This window comes from Triturus cristatus, chromosome 4_2 (assembly GCF_964204655.1).
Source record: "Triturus cristatus chromosome 4_2, aTriCri1.1, whole genome shotgun sequence".
NCBI lineage: Eukaryota > Metazoa > Chordata > Amphibia > Caudata > Salamandridae > Triturus > Triturus cristatus.
In genome coordinates, this window is record NC_140586.1 from 114437473 (window position 1) to 114461264 (window position 23792).

The 23792-nt window shown below is 41.7% G+C and overlaps 2 protein-coding genes across 15 annotated transcripts in view; one reads left to right on the forward strand and one right to left on the reverse strand.

Moving 5' to 3' along the window:
- Positions 1-23792, forward strand: part of LOC146833112 (complement C3-like) — a 1368049-nt gene that overhangs the window by 686757 nt on the left and 657500 nt on the right. The window contains exon 17 of the mRNA XM_085600736.1: positions 7030-7230. Within this exon, the coding sequence (XP_085456862.1) occupies positions 7030-7230 (201 nt within the window). The remainder of the gene's footprint in view (positions 1-7029; positions 7231-23792) is intronic.
- The window catches only part of LOC146833113 (uncharacterized), a 787180-nt gene continuing 776203 nt past the window's right edge, over positions 12816-23792 (reverse strand). For 13 of the 14 annotated variants that reach the window (XR_014960516.1, XR_014960513.1, XR_014960509.1 and 10 more), the window contains one exon: positions 12816-17038. The gene's annotated coding sequence lies outside the window, so the exon portion shown is untranslated. Of the gene's footprint in view, positions 17039-18526; positions 18733-23792 lie in introns of those variants that run through there. The other variant, XR_014960522.1, reaches the window with a different exon arrangement.

Sequence of the window (23792 nt, forward strand, 5' to 3'; positions counted from 1 at the left end):
TTTTTGTTACCCTGTCAATTTCATCCACCAGCCCTTGCTGGAGTTTATTGAGTGGACATATGACAATAATGTAGTATTTTATGTTAATGAGTACAGCCACTCCAAAGTGGAGTCTTCCACAAAGTAATAACTTAAATAATTTTGCTCCTAGCTGGGTGCCCAGAAAATATTTTAAAAGAAATGACTAAAAAGAATGGGGACAAGTTTCACAATGGTAAAGTTACTAGTAGTAAAGTTTTTACTAGTACAATTACTAGTAGTAATGTTACTAGTTGTAACTTACCTTTGTCAATACCGAAAATTAGTATAGTTAGATTTTTGGTATAGTTTAGACCTTTGGTCTAACTTTACCTTTGTGAACTGGGTGAATCGGGCCCTCTGTCTTTCTGTTCCTCTAGAAGGCATTTCCTTGTCGGAATTATGCAGGTCAGGTATTCCAAGACCTACCAATGTGAGACTAAAGGTGTGACAGTTGTACAGATATGAGTCCATTGGTCTGCAGGCATGCCTCAATGAATGTATTTTAGGTTTCAAAAGATTTTTGGGTGCATTTCAGGGTCATTTAATGCTTTCTTTTCTTCAGAAGAGTGAAGGGTGGCTGGTCCTATGCCATTCTTAGAGGGCAGTGGGGTCGGGGTTAGCACTTTATCAGACATAAACATATAATGACAATCTATATTCAAAACAAATCTTACACAATTGTGTTTGCCACTGTGAAGTTATAGTTAGGTCAGAGTTTCCATGTGCAGAGAGATTTTTGTTTAGTTAACAACTTTGCCATTGTTTGATGAATCTTCCTGACACTTAAAAAAAAAAGTACATCCACCTCATCTCCTTCCGGGAAAATCTCCAGATAATCCATCAAGCGAGGACCAAGAAAAATTCAGGTGTCCCAAAATTCTGATTTTCCATGTTAATTCCCATTAGAACTTTAGAATGTTGATTGCTCCATTAAAGAAAATGAGGTGCTCCGGGCTTCCACTGGCTGGTAGAAGCCCTGAAAGCAACACTCCAATGCTTTTTTTCTTTTCACAGCCGTTGTTTAAACCCCCACGGGCTCCAAGAGGCCTTTGTTTTCACAAATTAGAACATTCTAGCCTCTGGGATACAATGTTGTAAGAGCCTTAGAGCCCTTGTAGTGGGCTCTACCTGCCATTAAAGGCCTCCTCCAGTTCCTCCATTTTCTGCTTTATTGCCTGAATTTCCGCATGCCTTTGAGTCTTGTAATGGGAGATTTCAGACATAATGTCCCCACTGACAATCACCTTAAGTGTTTCCTACAGCGTAACGTCAGAGAGGACTGAGCCCTTATTTAGGACCAGAAAGCATACAATGGCCCTCTGAGTTGCCGCCCAGAAGTCGGCCTCTGACAAGAGCCAGGTAGGCATACGCCAGGCTGCCCCCCATGCCCCATGGAGGCTAGTGGTCAGTTCAACCTGGAAATAACCAGACAAGTATCTCAGTAAAATACATGGAGCACCGCAGCCGGGGCAAAAATATAATCCAGTGTGGATTGTGTATAGTACAGTGTATGGTAGTGTACATACATGCCGCGGGTGCATGAGTGGCCACATATCACAGAGGCCAACCACTTGCATCCAGGTCCCGAGGGTGGTTCTTCAAGTATAGTGAATAGGATGAGTGGCATAGAGTCCAGTATATGCAACAGAGTTAAGATCCTCACCTAATGTCACTGTGCCTGGCGGTACTTTGTGTAGTACAGCTAACAAGTGCTGAAATGTGTTTTCGATCAGTGCTGGTGGGATGTATATGCTGTACACTCCTGCCCACCCGCGTTCGTTACCCAGTAAGCTGGAACGGTGTGGTGGATATGGATCACAACTTCTCTGGAGTCTCTGATATATGTATAGTGGAAAACCCTGGTGTATCCATGTCTGCCCAGGAATTGTCAATGTGTACAAAGGAAATGTCTTTCCTGCAGAGTTGCACTGGTCGTGCTCATTTCTTTCCAAACAAAGGGTATGGCCCCCCTCTCTTTATTTTGTTGTTCAGCCCATTTATGTTCCAGGAGGCCAACTTGTACTGGTCTCAATTTACCTCCCTAGCCATAGTTGTAGATCAATAAGGGATAAGAAAGATGCGTCCCTGAGTCACTCATGCCGAGTTGCATATCAACAATCAAGCAAAACCTCCAAACTCCCCCAACACCCCTACCCCACACTTTAAGAAATGAGGCATATGTCTTCCATTAAACAAATTAGTAGCAATTTAACTGAGGATAGGCTTTGGTGAGTTTCTATCGTTGTGCAAGTAGTGTTAAGGATCACAGATGGTTATGTAATAGCAGTCATCAATTGCCTCTGAACCCGGGCATCCATGTAGGTCAAGGCGACACCATGAGCGTCCTCAGGTCATAATTTTAGCCAGACTAGTTCTGACACTCGCCTCTGATGAGAAGGAGCCTCCCCGCTAATTGTCCCTGACAATCAGCATCTCCATCACCGGTGCTGACATCTTCTCTCCCTTGAGTTCAGTGCAGTCAATCAGGGTTGTTCTAGGTCTCTACCTGTGTGTTGGTTGGGTTGAGGGATTGTCTGCCAAGGACAGTGATTCCCAGCAAACATCACCTTAAACTTGGCTGGGAATATCAGCATCTATGGAATTTTCTTGGCCCTGAGTTTCTGCTTGACCCCCACAAATGATTTGCACTATAGCTGTACTTTGATGGTGTAATCAGGGAGCATTAATAATTTGGTTGATTAACAAGGCAGTTCTTCTGGCTGGCAGATACTAGGATGAAATCTTTATCATTGATAGTTGAGGATTCACATAATAAGAGGACGCAGGCAGGATCCAGGCAAGGAACGGGGTGCAAAGGAACTATGAGTCCTTCCCAATACAAAGCACAATGACAGACTCCCTTCGGGAAGCCAGGATTTCAGCGTGGTGGCTCATCCCTTTACGGAGAAGACCATAACGTCTTTCTCCATGGAGACTCAATTTTCAACCTCCATATTGCGCTTTGCGATATTCCGCAAGTCCTTGCAGAGAAGCTACACCTAGATCTCCTCTCCCCCAACCTCCAGGGCCTTGGCTGGCTTGGTGTACTAGCCAATCTTGCCCTGGAGTCAGTGGGGTCTGGGACTTGTCTTTACCCATCGTCACTTGTCTGGTGGTAATAAATGTCCTTAGGAGCCAAGGGTGACATAGGGTAGTTGTGTCGGACCTAGCTATATCTTCAAAATGTGGGTCTCAACACTACCAGCCCTTCTGCTAATCGCACCCAGGGAGACCACTGTTCAGCCTCCAGACAGTGCGAAGAGAGGAGGCCCCTCTCACTCCAAGGGTCACTTTCAGCACTGAGACCCCACACCACTATAGGATAGTGATCCAAAAAGGATTTTCAATGTCTGGGGGGGCAGAAAAAGCAAGGCGCCCCTGGCGGTCTTCTGTTTTAGCACCTACTACCCCTTCTCTCAGGCGATCCTCTTGGCAGCTCTAGTCTCCATCCCCCCTCGTGTCTCACCTCTTGCCCTTCACCAGGGGTGGGATCATTCACTCCCACACACCACCAAGATGAGGCTTCCCAACAACTCTCAGACTACCACTGACCTCAATGCCATGGACTACTCCTGTTGGTTAGTTGTCTCATCTCCAGCAGGACAGGCAGGCCCCCAGTCTGTACCTTCATATGCTGTAGCTGGCCATCAGCCCACTCCCTGCCACTGAGCTCACTGTCCTCTGCCGCGCGGCCGATCGTTCTGTTTTTTGGCCCTGTGGAAAGGGGGTTACACTTCTATTCCTTGGTCCAGCTCGATCGCCTACTCTGGTTTGAGGAGCAGCAAAGAGAGGGTCGCGAGGATGGCACATCTTGCAACTGGATTCCTGATAGTTGTGCCCGACGTGGCTCGGAGGTTCATAGCCTCGAGTCTGCCAACTTGGGCTTCCAAGCCCGTCCTCCCACATTGTCAAAGAATCTACTCTATAGGTTTGACATACTTTTACATGTTTTATGTTACAATGTGTTTGAAAGTAGGGCCTACCTGAAAGGGCCTCTTCACTGGCCAATCATAACCTATGAACCTCTTGATGAAAAATCATGGGTCAGGCGAGGTGTTTCAAAGTATAATATCATTAAGGTGAGTAGGCAATGCACACTTTTTTGTAGGACATTCAAGATATAAAAGGTTTCTAAGTTCAGTCAAGTCTATAGAGGCATTTTCTTAATTGTGTGAGGGATTACCAGTTAAAAGAAGGTGACATCCACCAAATGAGGGTGAGTTGTGACGCATACAGTGTGACCTACAAGTTATTAAAGGTTATTTCCATTATAAGTTGGTAGTTTATAGGAGACTGGACACAAGTGCAGCTTGTTGAATTAGTCCTAGTTTACAAAGCCTATAGCAGACAGTCACAATCACTGTCTCATGTCATCAGTGATGTAATCAGTGGTCGTTAATGATGTCAGTTGAGATTTAACCAGTGACATCAATTAACATGTCAGGAGTGCTGTAATATCTGATATCACAAGCAGTGCATGACCGGGGAGCAAGTTACAGCTAGTTCACTGAACTATAATTTGCGTAATTCAGTGATTTTTAGGTTTTTATTTTCACCTTAAACTTTCCTTAGCCTGCTTATTTGTTTCTAGTTAAAGTTGAATGTTAAGCTCAATCCCTCAATGTGTAAAACGGAATTCATTAAATACGCCTGGATTTGAAAATAGTATGGTAGTCCTGGCTTTTGCTGGCAATCTGGATGGTGTTTAGATAAAAAACAGATTGATTTAAAATATCGGAAGACATCAATATCGGAAATTTATATTTAAACACATAAATATTGTGATGCAGAAATATCATTGACGAGAATATAGTTTTTTGAGGTAAGTAATATTTTTCTAAAGAATATTGATGTTTTATATAACGTTTTCAGTAATATGGTTGTTAAAAATATTGTTTTGTAATTAATTTAATGTTTTGTTTTATATATTCATTTTGTGTTATTATTGTATATATAAATGTTATGAAAAAAGTTAAATATATTTTGCAATGTTAAGTGATTTAGAATTTTGTATTTAATTATTAATAGTAATTTAGAGTGTTGTAGCAGGTTGATGGGTTTGAAGGGAGATCGAGTGGGAAGGTAAGTAGTAATAATTGATCATAATTTTTTTAATACATCGTATTTGATTATATTATTGGTATTTATTATGTAAATTATGTAATACTGGTTTATTTTCATTATATGTTATTTGTGGGATGTTAGGGTTGTAGGGGTTTAGGGTGGGAAGTGAAGTAATTAATTAACAATTATTTATCAATTGTTAATTATTACATGATTCTTAATTATGTGATGAATGGAATACTTATTTATTTTACTTATATTTTAGTTGTGGGCTGCTAGGTTTATAGAGGTCTTGGGTGGGAGGTTAATCAAGTAATAATTACTTAACAGTTTATTATGAATTATTATTTAAACATTTATTTGACTGAATTATTTCACCTATATTTTAGTTGCAGGAAATTAATTAGGCAAAACATGTATTAACTATTAATTATGTTTTTGTAAATTTAATATTTAATTGAATTTTATATATGTAAATTATGGAATACTTATTTATTTTGCTGATATTTTTGTTGTGGGCAGCTAGATTAGTACAGGTCTAGGGTGGGATGTTCATCAAGTAATAATTAACATAATTATTATTTAAATTAAATATGTAATTGAAATTTAAATATGGAAATTATAGAATACTTATGTGTTTTAGTTGTGGGCTACTAGTATTGTAGGGGTTCAGGGTGGGAAGTTAATTAGTGATAGATTAACAATTAATTGTTATCAATTATTTAATTGGTTTTGAATATGTCAATTATGGACCACTTTTTTTTTTAGTTATATTTTTGGTGTTGCCTGCAATGTTTGTTGGGGTGGGAAATTAATGAATGAATGAATGTACATTATTTATGTGTTGATAATTATGTTATTGAATAGCAATTATGCAAATTGATTAATTGTTTACTCATATTTGTAATGTGTTTAAAGTGACGTGATTTTCCTACTCTTGCTTAGAGTGTAGCGGGAATAGTAAAATGAACCTCTTCGCAGTTCAACATTTGCCCTACTGATACATTGTATGGAATGAGAATAATCAATTTGACCCCTCCAAAATCCAACGCTCTCCCTACTGTTGCACAGACTGCAGTGGGATTAGTAAATGTTACCCCTCTGAAGTCCAACACTTTTCCTACTGTTGTGCTGTTTTGAGTGGGAATATTAAGTTTTACCCTCCGAAATCCAAAGCTTTCCCTACTGTTGCCCTGTTTGGAAAGAGAATAGTAAATGTAACCCCTGCGAAGTCCAACACTTTCCCTACTGTTGTACAGACTGGAATGGGAACACCAAATGTTACCCCTCTGAACTCAAACACTTTCCCTACTGTTGCACTGATTGGAATGGGAATAGTAAAGTTAACCCCTCCGAAATCTAACGCTTTCACTGATGTTTCACGGACTTGAGTTGGAATAGTAAATTTCACTCCTCTGAACTCCAACACTTTCCCTACTGTTGCACTCCTTGGAGTGGGAATAGTACATTTAAACCCTTTGAAATCCAACACTTTCCCTGCTGTTGGACAGATAGGAGTGAGAATAATACATTTTACCCCCCTAAAGTTCAACTCTCTCCCTACTGTTGTGCTGTTTGTAGTGGGAATAGCAAATTTTACCCATCCAAAATCCAACGCTTTTCCTGCTGTTGTGCAGTTTGGGGTAAGAAATAGTAAATGTAACCCCTCCGAAGTCCAACACTTTCCCTACTGTTGTTTAGACTGGAGTGGGAAGAGTACATTTCACCCCTCCAAATATATTTTTGAACAATGTTGTTTTTCTGAAAATGTTGTACCATTATAAATATAGGAGTATGATATTGTGGTAAATGAAACATTTGACAATATTTTGTCAACGATATTGTTTACCACAATATTGTGTCAGTGATTCATCTGGATGTCAGCTGGCCTCTCAGCTACCCAACCAATGATTTTCCCAGTTAAATTCTCTGATTTTCTTCCAGAGGATGAATACAATGAAACAGACAGGGTTTGCTGCAGAGCGGGATTTCGTGATAATCTCATGGGACTCTCTTGCGAACAGAGAAAATTGCATGTGAATGTTGCTCTCGGTGAGGGATGCATCAAAGCTTTTGTGGATTGCTGTGTCTTTGCTGAAGGGCTCCAACCAGAGAAAAGAGAAGAGCTGATATGGTCCAAAAATGGTGAGCACTTGTTTAAACTCTGAGCGTTTTCCATGTGTTAAATAGCAATGTGTAATTTTGATTGTGATCCTTAGATGGATCATCGCAAGTGGTGCTAACAGCCCAATATGCTGACAGTCTAATTTGTTAGATGTTTCTGGGGGGATTGTAAGTGTTTTGTGTCTGGAAATTCACTGTTTTAGTAAATAAGGTCACTTATGCAATTCCTTAATCAGGGCGGGACAGGGAACCGAAACCGGAGGTGGCAAAGAGCTCGGCCGGCCTGCAGCAGAAGGGAGGGTGCTAGCGGAAAGCTTTGGGCCACTTTTGTTGCTGGGGGCCGACATTGCAGCTATGCTGCAAAACCGGCTCCCAGGTAACAAAAACGCACTCCCAGGGTCTAAAGACAGCCCTCATTCTAGCGGCACACAGGGGAAATGTCCGGTGCCTGCTACAGCCAGTCCTTAATCAAACCACAGTAAAACCCTTCCACCATGATAGTCATCCAGCACATGCAAATGTCTGTATGATCCATGGGCAGAAACACGGTCAAACTCCACATTTATCAAGGTGTCAAAGTGTGGGGAAGAGCTTCATCCTCACAGTGTTTAGTAGTCATATGAAGGAAAATGAAGTTTTACAAACAGTTGCATGGTGCAGCACTGGGCTATTCTCCCTGCATTGCTTGTTTCCATTTCATAGAAAGCTGCTCGTACACTGAGAGCAAGACAACATTGCGTGCCGTCTCCATTTTTGATTGACTTTGGCAGACTATCCCTCCTTCTTGCCTCATTCTGTTTATTCTCAAACCTGTAACTAAAGCTGTGTGCATCCCCTAACTTTGCATGGATGAGGTGCCTGGGCTACACTGATTTCCTACTTACCACCCTTTGGTGTGGTTTACATTCTGCTTCTGGTGTACTCAGAAATAGCCTCATGTGCTTTTCTTGTTTCCTTTGAAACAGAAAGTCATCTTCTGCTGGGTTTTCAAGAAAAACAAACCTTTGTTGATTTCTGTTATCAAACTTGGTCAGCGCGTTTCTTCTTTCGGTTGTCCAACATTACATTTAGAATATTGCTCCTTATATATAGCTGTAATTAGGGCTTACACAGTTCTACAACCCAACTATTGTCTTTGCAAACCAGTCTTGTTGTTTGGAGACACTTTAAAGGTCTAGGTCAAATATTTCAATCAACTAGGTCACTGTCTCGAATCTCGTGGTTGAGTTCAATGGTCTAACTCATTAAGACACCCATCCTATGTCATCAAATGACATAAAATTAATAACAGAGAATAGAGCCAATCACTACAGTTTAGAGGACAAGCAAATGATATGCTCTCGCAGCTGGCAGTCCATTCTCTGTTTTTTGAGGTGTATAATTGTGTTAAAGACTTAGGGCCAGATGTACGACCCACCAATTTGCGACTCTCAAATTGCGACTCGCAAATTGGGATGTACAACAGTGTCTCAGACACTGTTTGCGATTCCTAATTGGGTCGCAAATTGCATGCCTCATTAATATTAATGAGGCAGGCGCAATTTGCGACCCCATTAGGAATGGCTAGCACTCACAGGGATGGTGGTCTGCTGGAGTCAGCAGACCACCATGTCTGTTACTGCTTTTAAATAAAGCAGTTTTTTTTAAACGCAGCCCGTTTACCTTAGAGGAAAACGGGATGCATTTTAAAAAAAGAAAAATTTAACTTTTCAGTTTAAATTTTTAAGGGCAGGCAGTGGTCTGTGGGACCACTGCCTACCCTTAAAAAATATTTTTTGACCCATTCACAAAGGGGAAGGGGGCCCCTGAGGACCCCTTCCAGTTGCGAATGGTTTACCACCTACTTGAATTAGGTGGTAAATTGTGAGTGTTATGCGACCGCAATTGCAGTCCCAAAACATTCATACATACAAATGCGAGTCGCTATTAGGAAGGGACACCATTGGCAAACCCCTTTCTAATAGCAAATCGCAAACCTCATTTTGCGAATCGGTAAAATTTACTGATTGACAAAATTAGGTTTGTACATGGCCATGCCCTAAATTGCAGTCGCAAACAGGCTGATTGCCCATTTGCGATCGCAATATAGGGTCATACATTCTTCTTATTCAGCGAAAATAGTAATATTAAAATTCACGTTCAAATCAGGAGATTACCCTCATTGTTTTTATTCTGACTCCTTCTTCAGGAAGTGAAAGCATGTTTGAAGTGCAGACTCATTTTTAGTATATAGAGTGAGAAAGTTGTAAAGGTATTCGGTTTTTGCTTTGAAAATACTACCTTCTTTTAAAAGGAACACAAAAGCTTTCTAAGCTTGTTGGATATTCTCTTAAACTTAAGAGCTATTCGCTCGAATGTAGTCCTCTTTCTAACGGTACTCTTGGTCATGTTGTACGGCCCTTATGTGTCTCCACTGATTTCCAAAGCACATTACTCTTTCGGTTTATGTAAAGCAGTCACCTGGTCTAATTCTCAAGCTTTCTTCTATCATTATGCACTGGGTAATAGTTATTGAATTAAATGGACAGCTTATACGGCACAGGGCTCGACAGTTAAGAGGAGACACTTTACAACAGTGAGTAATGTTTAGTTTAAAAAATATATAATCTCGTCTTGCATGAGAACCCAATTTGCTTCCTGTTGTTTTAGGTAGGCTTAACCTAAATGAAGAATTCTGTCGCACCAGCTTCTTATTGCCCCTGGAATATCTACTGTATTTGTTGGCAGCAGGCTGTATATATGAACTGATATGGGTGCAGGACAGAGAAGAGACATTGAAGCATACCAGAGTACTGCATACTCCACGCCTGCAAGAAGCGCCTGCACACAAAGCTTTAGTCATATATTTGAGAAACATTATCAATCAATGTATTGTTTCAGTTAATTAAAACCATAACAATATTATAATGCCAACTTCAATCCATTAAATATAAACAAGGGTATAAAGTGTATCTGTGCATTATAAAATGTAATGACTCTGTCTTTCTTGATAAAATGACACATAATAGGGTATCAACTCTAGAATCATTGCCAAGTAAAGGTGTCACAGAGTGGCCAGACCTTTTCGTTATAAGTTCAGTTTATGTAGTTTCAGCATTAGCAGGTTATCAAAACAACTACCCTCAAACCCTTCACCTGCACCGTGCTGTTGTCTTCTGGCAGTGAAATACATTTAGGATACATCAAATGGGGGCCATTGTCAAAAATTTCACCAATTTACAGTTCAGCTGTGGATCCCTTAGGTTGAGACTCGCTTGGCTTGAGACTCGCTATTATTGCTTCCCTCAATGAATGGATGCCTCTGACATTAAAGCTCTTTTTGAATAATGTTACACAAAGTTTGTACAGGTTAGGACGAATACAGAGCAAATGTATAAAGTCCTCTGGTAGTTTGCCAACCGCAAGACCATTAATCTATGCTCTGTATGTGCTGGGTAAGGGGTGTCTAGGTATGGGGCCAGTTTCAAGGCATCATCATTTTTAATCACCATCCAGGCATGCGACCGGGAACTAAAATTATTTTTATCCTCCAGATACGACAACAACTTTGCTGCCTTATTCCCCGCATTTCCCTACTTCACAATGTATTAGTTTTAGTGGAAATATTACCTCTATTGTCAAGAAATAGCCCCAGGAATGTTGATCGGCTTACCTCCTCCAAGGTTATATTTATATCATTTAGGAGGATCTTAGTTCCCGGTCAACTGCTGATGGTCATAATTTTTGTTTTTATTGTGTTTACCGCATGGTTGTTAGTTTTGACATAGGATTTCAATGCGCTTACTAACCTTTGAAGCTCCACTTTTGTCATGCTAAACAGCAAGATATCGTCCATGTAGGACAAGTAGGAGGGATGGAGTGGACCCAGTCGTGGCGATAGGAATCTTTCTGATTCAAGTCTGGTAATGGTCTGCAATAAATAAATGAAAAAGATGAGACTTCAGCACACATCTCTGTTTGAGACCTTGGTTCAGCAATTGATATCTTACTAAATATTCCTGTGCCATCACCGATTTTAACTTGGATCCAAGAGTCTGAGTTTAGCTGCTCTATTGCTCATAGCAACTTTTGGGGGTTTCTCTATTTCCTTAGTTTATTCCAGAATATACCCAGGCTGACTCAGTCTAATGCTGCTGCGAAGTCTACAAAGCAAAGGTGTTGTTTTTTCGTAGCTCGTTTACACTGAATGAGGTTACTAGAAAGTTTATTGTGATACCTAGTCCTTTCTTGAAGCCTGACTGATTTACTGGGATCATTTGACCAGTCAACCAGGTCAGCCAGTATAAGACAGGCATAATGTTTAGCTTCTGAGTCCAGGAGGGCAATACGCCTGTAGTTGGCCAGGTAGGCCCTGTCTCCTTCTTTAAAGACTGGATTATTAATAGAGCTCTCTGGTATGGCACCCTTTAAGTGAACCTCTCATAACATTGCCGACCAGAACTGAGGATCTTCTTTAAAGCTGGCCTGTGGAATGCCATTTGACCCTAGTGCTATGTTGCGACATCCGATGAGTATAACTTTTTTGATTTCAGATGGTGAATAGAAATCACCTTCATCCATAAGCAGGTACAGCTCCATCATTGGACTCACAATTGGGCATAACTTTGTATGTTCTGTCCAATTCATTAATTGTTGATCTATTACCATTTTTGGTGTGTTCCTCTTGCTCAACTCCGGTGGGACATTTGTCGATTGCAAATATGTTGGCATGGTGCACTGCCCAGACTGCTTCTGATGTATTTCAATTATTTATCACATTTACTGGTCTGTTAAGCCTGTTTATTATCTCCCAGAACTTCCTTCATTCAGCCTGTCTGGCCTTGAATAGCAGCCTTGTCCAAAATGCCTCTTTGCTGGATCTCATATCCCTCCAGAGTTTTTTTTTTATACTCTTTCTGTAATATTTTTAAACTTTACCAGGGGAAAGATTGCTGAGTTGTAGTTCTTGATAGTCTGTTGTTGTTTTTTTACTTCTTTTCTTAACGCAATGCATTTTACAGAGTCTTGTTAGCCCTCTTTGTGATGGTGATGGTCCAGTTCTCATGGGGTGTGTTCAATTAACAAATAAGCACTGAAGTTAGGACATGCATCAGTGTGATTATTTGTCGTGTTGGTGCTATCGGTCAAAAGGTCTCTAGCTAGGAGAACAAGATCTGCTATAGGTTTGGTACTCCTTCTCAAACAATTTCAATTGGTCGAATTTATAAAGCCTTTGCCTGCTGGTGCCGGTAAGTGAATTGAGGGACTTAATCCTAGTGATAGCATCTGATATGAGTGATCACTATCCATTGAATATTGAATTGTATATTGCTGAATCAGTAGGATTAGTGGCAGCAAAGGTAATTGTGTTGTCAAATATGGATCAAGAGTTTGGGCCATTATGAATATCGTTAGGGAGATTATCGTCTAAAAACCGTCCAAGAAATTCTAGGGTCGTCACAAATGTTTCCCTATTTATGAACCGCCGTTTAACTACACAACTTGATTGTGATAGGATATTCCAATATGAATTCTCAGCACTCATCATATCACCTTCAGGGGTATACAGTTTAGATTTGAGTTAAAGTCCACTGTCAATATTTGATTTTTTTTTTTTTTTTAAATGTTAAAAATGTTTTTATTATATTTTTTAAAACAAAAACAAACAGAACCATAACAAAATCAGGTACAGTCATGCGGTGTCGTACATTAGTACACAAAACATTAGACAGCACATCGGTACATCCATGTCGAGGCGTTTAAGTCGTCTTCAGAAAGCCCACAGAATTGTTTCGCATTTCCATAGGGTGTCCCTCCCCCTTAGGTACTAGGGGTCTCTTGTGAGAAATTGAGCCCGAGAGGAACATCCCTTTGGGAGCCCATTAGTCATCCCCCACTGTGACGTAAAAACCATAGTATTTCCTCCATTTGCCCCACACCCTGTGGAATTTCTTCGGGCACCCTCTCGCCTAATAGGTGACCCTTTCTGCTGCCATATACATATCCATCCCAGCTCTCCATTCTTGGAGTAGGGGTATGTTGCTGGCTCTCCAAGTCCTCGCCACTTCCCTCTTCACCACCACCAGCGCTAGTGCAGTAAAGAGTATTTGCGGTCGACCCAGGTCCACATCACCCGAAATTCCCAGCAGTATAAATTTAGGGTCTGGGGGTATAACGACCTCCATGACATTATTCAGTTCTTGTAATATCTTACCCCAATAAACCTGTATTTTGGTGCACCCCCAAATGTAGTAATAAAAGTCACCCTCCCATGTCCACATCTCTGACAGGTGGGTTCACTTGCTTGTCCTATTATGTGTATCTGGCTCGGTCATAATAGACTCTGTGTAGTATTTTGTATTGAATGAGGCAAAGGCGTGATTTAATTGCAACCTCTCTAGGGTGCATTAAGGCTGCTCCCAATCTATGGTTTCGAATGTGCCCAGGTTCCCCTCCCAGGTGGCGTGTAACTTACCCAGTCTGTCCGGTGCACTATTGTTAAGGGTCCGATATGTAAATGATACAGCCTTGGTGAGAATATGTTCCTGAAGCAGTCTCCCCTCCAAAGGTGCATTGTCCGGCAGTGGGGAATCGTTTATGGTCCCTGCTTGCCATGCATGTCTAATTTGGGCGTATTTGAGGAACTGGGAAGTCTGCAATACACAGTCCTTTTGGAGGGTATGGAAACTTTTAAGTTTATCCTTGTCCATAATGTCAACTATGTCTTCCCAGCCTCCAAAGCGTCTCAACTTAGGCATTTCTTTTAACCAGGTGCAGTGCCATAGGGGTGTCTGTTTAGTATGTTTCTGTTCCCACCTCATTGCCTTCGTTGCTTTCCCCCATGCCGCTATCGTAGCCTGGAGGAGTCTCCCTGTGCCTCTGCCATCATAAAGATAGTACAGACAGGTGCGCCCAGCCATGGTTTCCCTCTCTAATCTATAGGTGGGGTGATCTCCCGGTGCATGAATCCATTCATCTACTGGGGTTAGTTGTTCCACCCAGTAATAGGCCTCTATGTCAGGGAACAATATCCCTCCATTGTATTTATTGCATTGTAGGGTACCAAGTTGTAATGAAAGGTCTCAGATCTCCCCTGGACCAAGGTATGTACCGTCACTTTCCCAGGGAGAGAATATCAGTTCCAAACTTATGGAATATAACATATACACAACACTTCCTAAGGTGGGCAAACTTTCAACACTCCCCCAAAGGCAAGTCAAGAAAACAATATCACATGAGTCTCCTCTAGACCAAGGTAACACACACAACACTTCTCTAGAGCGAGATATATTTTGCACATCACTTGCCAGGAGTAGAACAACTTCCTATAACACAATTACCTGCTAGAAGGAAATTCACCCATCCTTCTACAACAGAATACTTGGCCAAGAAGAGTCCACACCTCCTGCTACAAGGAAAAGACGAATTGGTATATCTGGGATGTATTTATTAGTAAATAGCACCACACGGTAAGCCAAATGCACCTATCATAGCAGACTCTAACATATCAATAGTATGATTGAAACACAATCAAGGCAAACATATTTGTAGAAATATATATATGTTATAAGCAAGAACAGTAGGAAAACTAGAAATTAGTGGAACACCTCACCAACTGTCTGTCCATCCCGTTTCCACTTCGCCCAAGGGGAGTCCGGTTCTTCGGCCGAAACAGGAGACAGTAGTGACACTATACGCCCCACCGCCACAGCTGCACGCCTGCCCTGTGATGAACTTCCACCGAACAGAACCCAGACACCTCCTTTAGTACAAGTGGAGACGTAAGACGAAGCTCCTGGTGAGCCTCGCCCCCTTTTCCCATCAGAGTCCATACCACTCCGCACCAAGGCCACAGCTTCAGCTGGCCAGGCGCCTGTTATGGCTTCAGAGCAGAGCGAGCACATTCCTCAGACAAGATCCAGTTCTTTCTGGTCAGTAAAGTGTGAAAAACAAATGAAAAGGAAAACATGCCCTTCTCATCTAGTGAGGCTCAGAAAATGGCGACAGCTCAGAAAATTGAGTCACTCAAGCATAAGCCTCTATTCACACAAAAGAGCAAAATTAGTATGCAAGATGACATAAGATCAGGCCAAAGCCAATAGCAAGCACTGCCGTTAAGCAAGATAAAGTCAGAATCTGAAAGAGACATAATCAAGCACTACTTCGTAGCTTATTCTTACTAGGCAGGTCTACACATCACTATATTATGTTATAATGTGCTAAATAAGACTGAGATGGTGATGGGCGACGGTCATTATCAGGCTATTTATCCACATAAATGGCACATTCATTACATTCCACCCATGACCATCGTCCAACACCATCAAACATACAAAAACTTTTAACAGTATGCAAACCATCTCTGGAATAATAAGAAACGTAACGTATAGACTACACACATTGGATGCAACAACATAATACAGCTAAAAAACAAATAACTGAGAGTGCACCACCCAACATAGAACGTAGCATATACAAATCTGGTAGCCACCCAAAAAAACAGTCCCACCACCCTTTATTCTTGGCAAGACTATTCTTCTGAAAGACAGCAAGATTATAGAACAGAAGAGAAGCAGGCATATGCAAGACCATCCTACATTAAGGCTTGGCTAACATAACACACTAAAATCAGTTAAAATGGTGGTGGTCAAGGGTCATCATAGGGTGTCAGACCACAAAAGTGGCTCATTCACTACATTGCACCCCATGACCCTCGATAATCACCATTCACATATGTCAAAAACAAAATCTCTTAACTAAAGGCACAACTATGAATAAAGCACTGCATCTCTTAACTGCAAAATTGAATTATTGCAAAGCAAATAGAAACTGCACATCATAACTGAAAAATAAAACTATCATTGAAGCACTGCATGTCTCAATTGAAAGCAAAACCATTTAAAACTACATTTCCAAATTGAAAGACACAACTACTAAAATGCACTTGTTGAAACAGCAACTCATGTGTTGAAGTGGCTACACAAAAATATATAATTCAAAACAAATCATGACTAAAAAGCAACTATGATCGAAATACTACATTGCAAAACTGAAAAACTCATCAAAAGTATATGATAATCACTTTAGAGCAAATAAAGACTGCATTCTCTAAATACATGTAAAAGCAAGAACTCATGAGCATCTAGAAATAGCTCATAGATATCTGGATACATGTTAAATGGATACACAAAATAAATGAATCAAGCTCTTGAATGCTCCTAATGTCTCTAATGGTTAAACTGGAACCTCTACTGTTAAAGTAGCCAAACTCATATATTGTAGCATCAGCAACAGGGTTTTTTTTCTCTTCAATCTCTAGCTCAGAAAATATCTACTCTAATTTTAGTGTCTCTGTTATTTCATCCCTAAAAAAAAAAAAGTTCTTCACTGTGAAAAAGAAAACATACACAGCCTTCTCTTGTCAGGTCTGAACTCCATGTTGATAAAGCAGTTCACAGTTCCAGCAAAGCACATCCTGTAGTTCCCTCTTCCTCACTTTTACACAAGCAGTTTCCCTGTGTGAAAGACACACAGCCCTCATGCATGTAAATTCAACCTCACGTAAAGGAAACAGTTCCAATTGCAGCACACTCTGCTGATCCCTCCTTGCTTGGAAAGAAGCAGTCCATCTGTGTAGGACACAACTCTCCTGCATCTATCTTCATCTGTATCTCCTCCACAAAGGAGGACCCCATCCGGTCCGGTCAGCCACAGGACATCAGCTTCCATCGTCCGGTCTGGCGATCACTCCAGGTTTGGGGGGGGAGGGGAGGGCCCCACTCACACGGGGGAAGGGAATCCCACTCACACAGGGGAAGGGGGTCCCATCACATGGGGGGACTGGGAGAATCTGAAAAAGAAACAAACATCACTCTTCTTGCAAAAAACATTTTTCAAAAGCACACTTTTTCTTTCTTGCATTTCTGAAAGTACAATATTTTCATTTCTGTCTACATAGTTCTCCTCTAGCTCTGGGGAATTGTCTAAGAATTCTACCCACGCTTTATCCTCTGAATTCTTGGTAAAATCTCTCTCTTTCTTTACACAGCAAGAAGGGCTGGGGCAGTCTCCTTCACTCACTGCATCCCTCACAGGCACTGCCCCCGCCTTCACAAAATCTCTGCGGACACTAATTGGTCCCTTGCCAAAAATAACAAGCAGAGACTTCTCTGCTCCTTGCACTAGCCCCTCCTTTACATAACTTCTGTAGACGCTGTGGAATGCCATCTTATCACACCAAGGTCAGGACAAGCCAGCTACAAACTCTCTCCTGTCTGCCCTGTTCCTCTCAACCCCTCCCTCTTCTTTTGCAAAGGGGAGGAGGGAAAACTGCTCCTATTTGCAAGACTCCCGAACATCTATCTCAAAGAAGCTTTCAAATGAAGCACCAACAGTGTATTTCATTTCTTCCCTTGCTACGTGCCACCCACTCCCAGAACAACTCTTTTCATGTCTGAGAGGAAAAACAGCTTTAACCTCTCCTGACCTCCAGCAAGACTTCACATTCTTTACTCTGAAAATGCTCCACAATTTTATCTAACTAATTCAAGCAACTTCTTAACTGTCATTTTTCTACCATCTCATGGAAAAAAAAAACTATTCTTGGCACTCAGGGGCTATTGATATAAAAAAGAAAAGCATTAGCAATATCAAAAGTCGCATACCAAGTCCCATGGTACTTCTGTAACAATATCTGGGACAGCATCAGTCAAAGAAGGTGTATGTTTGTCCAATTCGCAATAATCAACTTTCATGCGCCAAAAATTATCACATTTGCGCACCAGCTACACAAAATCATTTTAAGCATTAGTGATTGGGGTCACCAAACCTACCTCTATCAAGACCTGCGCAAACTGCTCTTCTGTCTATATAGGCCACTTAATAACCATTGCACTCCCCCAAAGGCAAGGCAAGAAAACAATATCACATGAGTCTCCTCTAGACCAAGGTAACACACATAACACTTCTCTAGAGCGAGATATACTTTGCACATCACTTGCCAGGAGTAGAACAACTTCCTATAACACAATTACCTGCTAGAAGGGAATTCACCCATCCTTCTACAACAGAATACTTGGCCAAGAAGAGTCCACACCTCCTGCTACAAGGAAAAGACGAATTGGTATATCTGGGATATATTTATTAGTAAATAGCACCACACGGTAAGCCAAATGCACCTATCATAGCAGACTCTAACATATCAATAGTATGATTGAAACACAATCAAGGCAAACATATATGTAGAAATATATATAAGTATATAAATGTATGGAACCTGAAAATAAAGTTATAGTAAGCAAGAACAGTAGGAAAACTAGAAATTAGTGGAACACCTCACCAACTGTCTGTCCATCCCGTTTCCACTTCGCCAAAGGAGAGTCCGGTTCTTCGGCCGAAACAGGAGACAGTAGTGACACTATACGCCCCACCGCCACAGCTGCACGTCTGCAGTGTGATGAACTTCCACCGAACAGAACCCAGACACCTCCTTTAGTACAAGTGGAGACGTAAAACGAAGCTTCTGGTGAGCCTCGCCCCCTTTTCCCATCAGAACCTGTACCACTCCGCACCAAGGCCACAGCTTCAGCTGGCCAGGCGCCTGTTATGGCTTCAGAGCAGAGCGAGCACATTCCTCTGATAAGATCCAGTTATTTCTGGTCAGTAAAGTGCGAAAAACAAATGAAAAGGAAAACATGCCCTTCTCATCTAGTGAGGCTCAGAAAATGGCGACAGCTCAGAAAATGGAGTCACTCAAGCATAAGCCTCTATTCACGCAAAAGAGCAAAATTAGTATGCGAGATGACATAAGATCAGGCCAAAGCCAATAGCAAGCACTGCCGTTAGGCAAGATAAAGTCAGAATCTGAAAGAGACATAATCAAGCACTACTTCGTAGCTTATTCTTACTAGGCAGGTCTACACATCCCTATATTATGTTATAATATGCTAAATAAGACTGAGATGGTGATGGGCGACGGTCATTATCAGGCTATTTATCCACATAAATGGCACATTCATTACACAAGTGCAATTCTTGGTTGTTTCCCTAGCCACAGGAGGGAGCACAGCTCAACCTCTATTTCTTGGAAGGTTACTCGTGAGAGGGGAAAGTACATGTTCTGTAGTGCATACAGATATCGGGGCAAAGTAATCATTTTAAACATAGAAGCCCAGCCGTACTCTGTCAACATTATATCCCACATTGATTTGCTTGTAATCAGTAATGCTGGAAAATATAATTTTTTACAGCGCATGCTACTTGACTGCGTCAGGATGAGCATAGACGTTAAACAGCAGAACCACCAGTCTATCATCTTTGGTCCACTTGCAAAGCTTGATTATTTGGAGATCTGAATCTACAAAGGATAGTTCTTCTGAAGATATATCTAAATTAAGCAATACATATACTGCAAGGCCCCCGAGTAGTTCTTCCATATCGTTGAGTTTTCGTGGCCATGATTTGATTATGTATATAACCTTCTACTGAGAGGTCTGCCATTGACCTCTCTTGTAAGGCGATGACATCAACATTTTGTTTTTAGAGGAGTACCATCTTGGAGCAATGTTTTAGCCCCAACAATATTCCATGATAGAAGGTGCAAAGCTGTCCCCACCATCCCGGTTTCTTTCGAATGCTGAATTCATATATTGCTTGAAGCATTTAGTCCTGAGGGAATCAAATTTCACTGGACCCACATTGAGTTGGTGGCCGCTTCTCTTGTGTTGACCCCTCTGTTCTATGGACAGAATTGCTCCTTGCTCCCTGCAAAAGAGAATGAACAGTGACAGTTTATGCAGAGACTAGAATTCTCCCACTCAGCAACAGGATAGCGGGTACCCAGGCACAAAGTATTTCATTAACATTATTCCCCATTTTTAAAGATGTTGGGGAAGTTTAGGATCAATTAAATGATTTCCTCTGTGTCCCTAGTGGTTAGAGTTACTTTAGATCGTTTGGAGTTATCATTTGCAAGGAATTCCACTGATATTAAGTCTGATGAAGTTATATCTTTTCAATTCAGGGATCTCTGCAACTACCCTCAAATTATTTCCTCGGTTGAGGATATCTTGTGAACCTTGCAATATTAATTCTGGGTTTAATAAGAGTTTATTGCACTTACTCTCCTCGCTTTGAAGAGAGTTCGTATTGAGAGAGAATTTAAGAGGCTAAGTTGGTTGTGGGTTCATGCCTAGTTATTGAAATATACCACCTTGGCTTTTGGTCTTGTTTGCCCTTTTTTGAGATTTTGTTCAACCCACAGTAAGTTCTGCATACGTGCCTTGATTTGAGGTTACTGCTGTTTTCCTTGCCTGCCCAGTATTTTTTATTGTGATCTTCGAATTGTGTCCATTTCTGTTGATAACCATACTGTGAGGCTTCACAAAGTCTTGCAGCTCAGAAGTCGCATGCCCTCTTGTGTGCTGTGAGGCTAGGGTGGAATGGTCCTGTATAATGAGTCTTATGTGAAATAAGGCCCCCGCTCAAGTCTGGTGAGCGTTTTTATAAATTGAGGCCCTGCTTGGGACTAGTGACGTGGTTCGGGATCTTTCTGTCTGTGAGGTTTTCAGAATGCTTAGCTGCTCCAGATTGTGAGCTTCAGATGTTTTTTTCACATAATATTTGACTATAATTACTAGTAGTGTCTGCTGGTTGGCTTTATTGCCTTCTGTTTCCAGCGCTTTCAATGACTTTTTTCGACTGTGACATTGTCTCCACTGTATCTAGTGCTGTAAAGTCTGTAGGTGATGTCACGTCAATGGGAGAGTCTTCAAGGCGCTACCTTCACCTCTGTTTGGTTTTGTGCCAAATATTGGATAAATTCCCTTTTGGTCTACCTCCTTAGTCAGCTGTCACTTGCTCCTTGCCTTGCTGGCACGTTTTCTTTGTCTTTTGTTTAGTTTGAGGGCAGGAGTCATTTGCACACTCACCGAGCGTGGTGGTGCCAGTTGCATAGACTGAAGTTGGACTTCCTACTGGTCCTGCTTGCTAGTAATTTTTGTGAGATCTTCTTGTAGAGTATTTAACTGCATAATTTCAAATGGTTCAACTTTCTGCTCTTGTTTTTGCCCACTTAAGACACTCTTTTGGATTCTAATGGCGGAATTATTTATAGGGATGCTGGTTTTTCTTCCAAAAATTATATTGTTGGTCCACTTGTCAGAGAAGGAATAAATGGCCTGTACCCCAGTTATTAGGCCAGATATGTTTTGCAACTTAGTATTAATACCAGAGATGATTGAGGCCATTAAGTTCACGAGGTCAATCTGAACATCTATTTTGTCTGACTGAAGATTTTGGGCATCAATTGAGGTTTGTAGTGATGTTAAAAGTGATTCCCATAATCCAGAGGTGTTGTCTGATTGTATGCCCAGTTTGTTTGGGATACTCACCCCATTACTGTTGAAGTATTAAGAACTGCCTCACTATTTAGCCTTTTATTGGAGACAGGAGGTGTTTTTCCTTGCCCTCTGAGTCTTCTTGGGGCGTGCATCTCATTGTTCATGAGTTTGGGAGTGCCTTTTTTAACATCACTTAACAAGACTTTTGAATTGCAATATTACTATCTTTGCTGATTTTATTTATTGTACTTAGCACTGGTTCTGGGCTGATATTGTTATCTAGAGTTATCATCCTCACCTCCATTACCTGTGCTACATCCATATTGTTAGAAATCGAATGCAGCTAGCAACTGTCCATCTCCTTATCTTCAGCCATAATTATGTGATTGGCTATCTTGAGTTGAGATCTTTTGGCAGGCTCTTCGGGGGCTAGATTGAGATTGGATCAGTACTTGAACCTGAGCTTCAACTACAATGGTGTTAGATTTCGGATCTATCACCAGCATATGGGACTTTCCATTGGTGCAGCAAGACTTTTGTGTCAGACTTACCAGAGATACATCTGTTGAGCCTGGTACTCTTAATTAACCAAGCGGGCCCCTTTTGTTCCCTTGGTCCATCTTTTGAGGAGTTAAAGCGATCAGCAGCCTTGGTATATTGCTGATATGGGATCTTTAAGAGAAGCAAATTTGTGATTTAGGTTGGCTTTTCAAAAATATTTCACTATTGATGGTGTCAAGGAACTGCACCCCTGAAGTGCACTTTCTCAGGGGATTCAATTGTTTTGGTACCTTGGTTTGTTTTCCTCCAAGTTAGGCATTTTTGAGCTTTCAGGGTTAGAGGTTGCCTGGTATTTCCTGGTCTCATTTTCACTGGATGGCTGGGAAACAAACTGCTAGTTTACCATCAGCAGGGAAGCAGCAGCCAGCAGAAGGGAAACCCTTTGTTTGATATTTAGTTGATGTTTAGACGAGTGGAGGAGCTTCTGAAGGGATCCGACTGAACCCAGACCTGGCCCAGCTGCCCCCGCTCCTATCGGTGCAGCCATCAGGATGCAGCTATTAGTATCGCAGCCACTCTCAATGAGATATTGTCCAGCTAGCGCCTTTTTGTTGAATAAAATTCAGTACGGGATGAAGGCCTTCCAATGCTTCTATGAGCAATTTACATTCCTAAAGCCACTGGCCGCTAGCAGGTAGCTGTAGGATTTCAAGCTTCCTTTGGGTTACATGCTTTATGCTTTGTGTTAAATGGCTTGATGACTGCATCTGCCTCCGCATTTTCCCAGCCTTTCCCAAAGCCTAGTCTTATGGCAACCCTATGGCAACTCTGGGCAGTGGTCCTCTTCCTCACCACCTCCAGGTGTAACCAAGGCCTTTGGAAGTATTTGGCTATTTACAGTCTGAGAGGGCACAGGGGCCCATCTCCTCTTCTGTAGTTCTTTGTGTCCTTGCCTTCAAAAGGCTGTCATTGAAAAGTACAGCACTTATGTTACTTGTTGTCATTGCAACACTAATAGCACTCTTCACACAATTTCCACCATCACAGCTCGCCCATTCCTTGAGCTCTCCTCAGCCTTGCCCGCTGGCCTCCAATCCCTACCGGTCACTGTGATTGATCTCCAATGCCCCAGCTTTTTACAGCACTGTCCGGCAGTTCTCCTTAGATTGCGGCCAAATCAGATTAGGTTAGATTAATTTGGGTGGGGCATTAGGGGCAGCGTCGAGACACACAGGGGCCAGCATAATGTGGTGAGGGCGATAATGGGCGGTGAAGGAAATAAAAGCAGATTTCCCCCCTGTGAGCAAACTGCTCCGACCTAACGTCGGCCACCTCCACTTGCTGTGGATGGCCCCCCTGGTGCCTATGCACTTGCCGCCATGTCTCACCACGTCTCGCCACTTACCTCTTGTACCTTCAGGCCATATCAGGCCTAGCCTAGCTTGGAGATTAGCAACCAGACACAGAGCACAGACTGTATGAAGCGCCCTGTACCACTGGTTACAGAGGTCCGATGCTTCATCCACATCTTCTGTGTATTGCCTGCGTGTCTCCTGCCCACGTCAGGCCACGCCCGCACCCTTCTCTTCTCCTTCTGCTTCCCAGTTAGAAAGTCCACCGCTACAGTTGCTTTACATCTTTGAGAAATAATTTCAGGTTTTGTCTCAAGTTACTATTTTTGTTTACTATTTCAAGACTTGATAAACAACAAATGGAAGGTGCACCAGTCAGTAGAAGTCCAAAACAAATCGGTATCTTTAGTTA